The sequence below is a fragment of the Sinocyclocheilus anshuiensis genome, unplaced genomic scaffold, assembly GCF_001515605.1.
Source record: "Sinocyclocheilus anshuiensis isolate Anshui unplaced genomic scaffold, SAMN03320099.WGS_v1.1 scaffold819, whole genome shotgun sequence".
In the NCBI taxonomy this organism is placed as follows: Eukaryota; Metazoa; Chordata; class Actinopteri; order Cypriniformes; family Cyprinidae; genus Sinocyclocheilus; species Sinocyclocheilus anshuiensis.
Window position 1 is genome coordinate 546,085 of NW_015548238.1, and position 3,858 is coordinate 549,942.

At 36.7% G+C, this 3,858-nt stretch overlaps 1 protein-coding gene across 1 annotated transcript in view; it reads left to right on the forward strand.

Moving 5' to 3' along the window:
- lrp1aa (low density lipoprotein receptor-related protein 1Aa) overlaps positions 1 to 3,858 on the forward strand; it is a 200,232-nt gene that overhangs the window by 172,791 nt on the left and 23,583 nt on the right. The window contains exons 74-76 of the mRNA XM_016442040.1: positions 1,620 to 1,757; positions 1,867 to 1,998; positions 2,769 to 2,888. Of these exons, the coding sequence (XP_016297526.1) occupies positions 1,620 to 1,757; positions 1,867 to 1,998; positions 2,769 to 2,888 (390 nt within the window). The remainder of the gene's footprint in view (positions 1 to 1,619; positions 1,758 to 1,866; positions 1,999 to 2,768; positions 2,889 to 3,858) is intronic.

A 3,858-nucleotide genomic window follows, 5' to 3' on the forward strand; every position in this document is an offset into this window, starting at 1 on the left:
AACAAAATTACGGCTTATTTCTGCATTTCCAGCAAAATTATCTCCCCCCATTCACTGCATGGTTTCGTCCCGTCCTACGTAGCCTAGAGTCACTGAGTGAGATCACATGGTAAACTGTCAAATTAGAGATGTCTTCGAGTTCGAGGGGGGCAAACCGAGCCGGACGATTTGATCAGTCGCATTTTTAAACACATTTTAGTTTTGCTATATAAAATCTACAAATTCACACTCTGATTACATAGAGCAGCAGCAGGAAGCGCGTGAGGTTGTCATGACAACCAGATACACTCCACGCGAATTACGCTTCTATTTTGCCACACTAAACTTAGCAATAAACACGTTTAAAATAATACACAATAAACATGTCGGTCAAAACGATCTCAAAGGAGGCTTTTATTAAGCAAGTCAAGGAGTGAATTACTCATCCACTGTTTAAAAAAAATACTTTAGCTGGGTTTCCACAGGCAGGGTCACAATTATCTACAGTGTATGAAGCTAAAGATTTTTGGGTTAAGGTTCATAATGTAGAACATTTTTAACATTGTATGCTGTATGTGCATAGGTAGCTAGCAAACAAGGAATACAGCTTTTAAGCTAAGGGAATTGTGTGCTTCTAATTTTATACCAATAGTTTGAACAGGTTCAAACACAACAATGCATCTGTGTATAAGGCAAGGTTAAAAAAAAACTGATTGAGTCAGTGTGGAAGAACTTGACTGGTCTGCAGAAAGCCAAGTCCTAATCCCAGCTGAACACCTCTGGTGTGACTTTAAATGCAGACCTTGAGCCAAAAACTCATCACCAAACACCAATGATTTGTACATAAATATGGACAAATGTATTGGGACACCCCCTTCTTTAGAACAGAAAAAGGCACTTCCAAAACTGTGGCATCAAAGATGGAAACATAATTAATGTATTTAAAAATTGCATTTCCATCTTTGTTGCCACAATTTTGGAAGTGTCTAAAATGATTGTACGCATATGTACAAGTCATTGGTGTTGGGCAATGAGTTTTTTTTTAGTTTTATTGAGTTTTCCCAATACTTTGGGCAATATAGTGTATGTTTGGTGCGGTAGGGTGCCCAACCTCATATTCTTTCATAGGGCCCAAAATTGCTAGCGGTCACAGTGAATATGTTTCAGTGACTTTATGCCTAGAAAAAATCTGATGTAAAAAAACAGAGTTGAAATATTGAGATTGACAAGGCTGACAACATGTAACAACAGTGCAAACAATGAAATTAAAAAGACTGTAAAAGAAGCCTACCAAATGATATCATCTTCAGATGCAGAGATTATTACCACAGGTTGAAATGACACAGCATAACTCTGTTGAACATAAAGTAAGGGATTCATTCTTTTATTTATTTATTTTAATGCAAAAATGCATAATGGCAATGAAAGCATGACATTTGAATTCCAATAAAAGCAGAATGTTGGCACATTATTATTATTACTATTATTATTATTATTATTATTCAGTATGACCAGTTGACATTTACTGAGGACAAAACTGGATGATAATACCATGTGAAAAAAACACATTTCCTGAGAATGAGTCTCTGATTATGCTAGCAATTGTCAGTTGAAGTGAATTTGTCTCTGTTTCTTGACAGAAACTCCTGCGCCTGCAGTCTGTGGGAAGGGTGAGTTTACATGCAGCACTGGAAAGTGTATAAGCATTAACCTCCGCTGCAATTTCTTCAATGACTGTGAGGACTACGGCTCTGATGAGATCAGCTGCAACAAGAAAGGTGAGTTATTTGTTTATTTGTCAGGTTTTTTTTGTCAAAAAGAAAACAAGAAAAAAAAAGATTGAGGGACACTGAGTACGTGTTTGTTTTGTTTTGTGTCTCTGAACAGATTTGGGTCTAAATGAATGCCGTAACAACCGCAGTATGTGTGGAGATGAAGGTCACTGTGTGGTGAACAGAACCGACTCGTTCTGCTCCTGCAAACCCGGCTTCCAGAAAGCACACCCGCAAACCTGCACAGGTACACACAGCACACACAAAAAACGGCTATTAATACATAAACATGCTCTTCTATAGCTGATAAAGCTTTAAACTCTTATATTGCTTTTGTAACTAATGACGGGTTCAAACAAAAGAAAGCACAAGGAATTTACTTTCAATCTCCTTGTCAGACTCTGTTCCATGTTTTGTGTGTGTCCTGCTCCCCATGTGCCTTCCCATGCCCTTATTTGGTTAGTTTCCTGTTCCTGTCCTGATTAGTTTTTCATTTGTCCCAGGTGTTTCCCTTGGTTTTATTGCTCCCAGGTGTGTCTCGTCATCCCCTCCTCCTGTGTGTGCGTATAAAATGTGTTCCCAGTCCCAAGTTCTCTGTCCGCTGTTGTACGTCTTCGTGTGAACGTCTTCCTGAGTTCGTCTCCCTTGGTTCCTGTAAATAAAGTCTTGTCAACATATTCTCCAGCGTCTCCTCGTCCCTCGTGTGTGTGCAACGTGACACTCCTACAGATCACATATTCTTTAGGGATTATTAATCAAACACCAATAATGACAAGAAAACTAGAGCACAGCTCAATTAATCCTCTAAAAACAACCATAAACACAAAATTTCTTCTTCAAAAAAACCCTTTTTCTTGTATTAATTACAAACCTGCTCCTGCAACACCAAACCAAACCAGCAGAATCAAACCAGAATGAATGCATCATATAATCATTCAGCAGAGGCGATTGTGAAATTCACTTTATGCATCTAATGTTTGTGTGCCTGTCCGTGTTGTCATTATTCTCTCTCAACAGATTTGAACGAGTGCACGCAGTTCGGGATCTGTTCTCACATCTGCAACAACACTAAAGGCTCCCACAAATGCAGCTGCTCCAAGAACTTCATCAAAGTGAACGACACCTGCAAGGCTGACAGTACGTTTCAAACTAATGCTACAGTCAGTCAAGCCAAGTCTATTTGTACCGGTTTTCACAATACATATAGTTTCAAGGCAGTTTTAAAGAAAATTCTGATGTTAATTATTAAAATATCTTCATATCTTAATATCAATATCATAATATACTCTTAATATCTGCCTTATAGTCACATTTAGCAGATCTTAACTGATCGATAATATAGATTATTTGCAACAATATAAAGTTATATAAGGTTTATAGTAAATTAATAACAAATTACAAACGCAAATGCAAGTCTAAAAAACAAAATAACAATTCAGAAAGCACAACAACAATTCAGAAAACATTATAACAAGTCAGAAAACACAATTACAAATTCAAAAACAAAATAACAAGTCAGAACACACTACGACAAATCCGAAAACAAATTAACAAGTCAGAAAACACAACGACAAATCAGACAAACCGGAAGAGGTAGGTGTAGTTTGAGACAGCGCCATTGGTTTGGGGGTAGGTGTAGGGAGGGCTTTATTGTACCAATAAGGTGGCATCCATTTAATAATTCAAATTAAAATTATAATTTACACTCAATACGTTATTATTGCATACTGTTTTATAATGTACTACAATACTGAAGTGCACATAATTGCCACTATTTGCAACAAGTAGTATATTATGTAGTACACTATGCTATTTTAACATAGTGTAAATAGGTATTTGCACTTAGTGTAAATAGCATATTGCTAAAAATACTGCTATTTTCACTTAGTGTAAATAGAATCCATTGCTAATACGAGATTTGAAAAGGGAGGAAAAAAAAGTTCGGCAAAAGCCAACGATAAATGCTTATCTATCTGCGCCACTGCAGCTGATGAATTACAGCCACTTTTAACTAAATCTAAATAGACACCTCATATTTTTTATTCCATAGTAAGGGCAATTCATACAATACATTTAAACTGAGCTACTTTAATACCATCTCAATAAT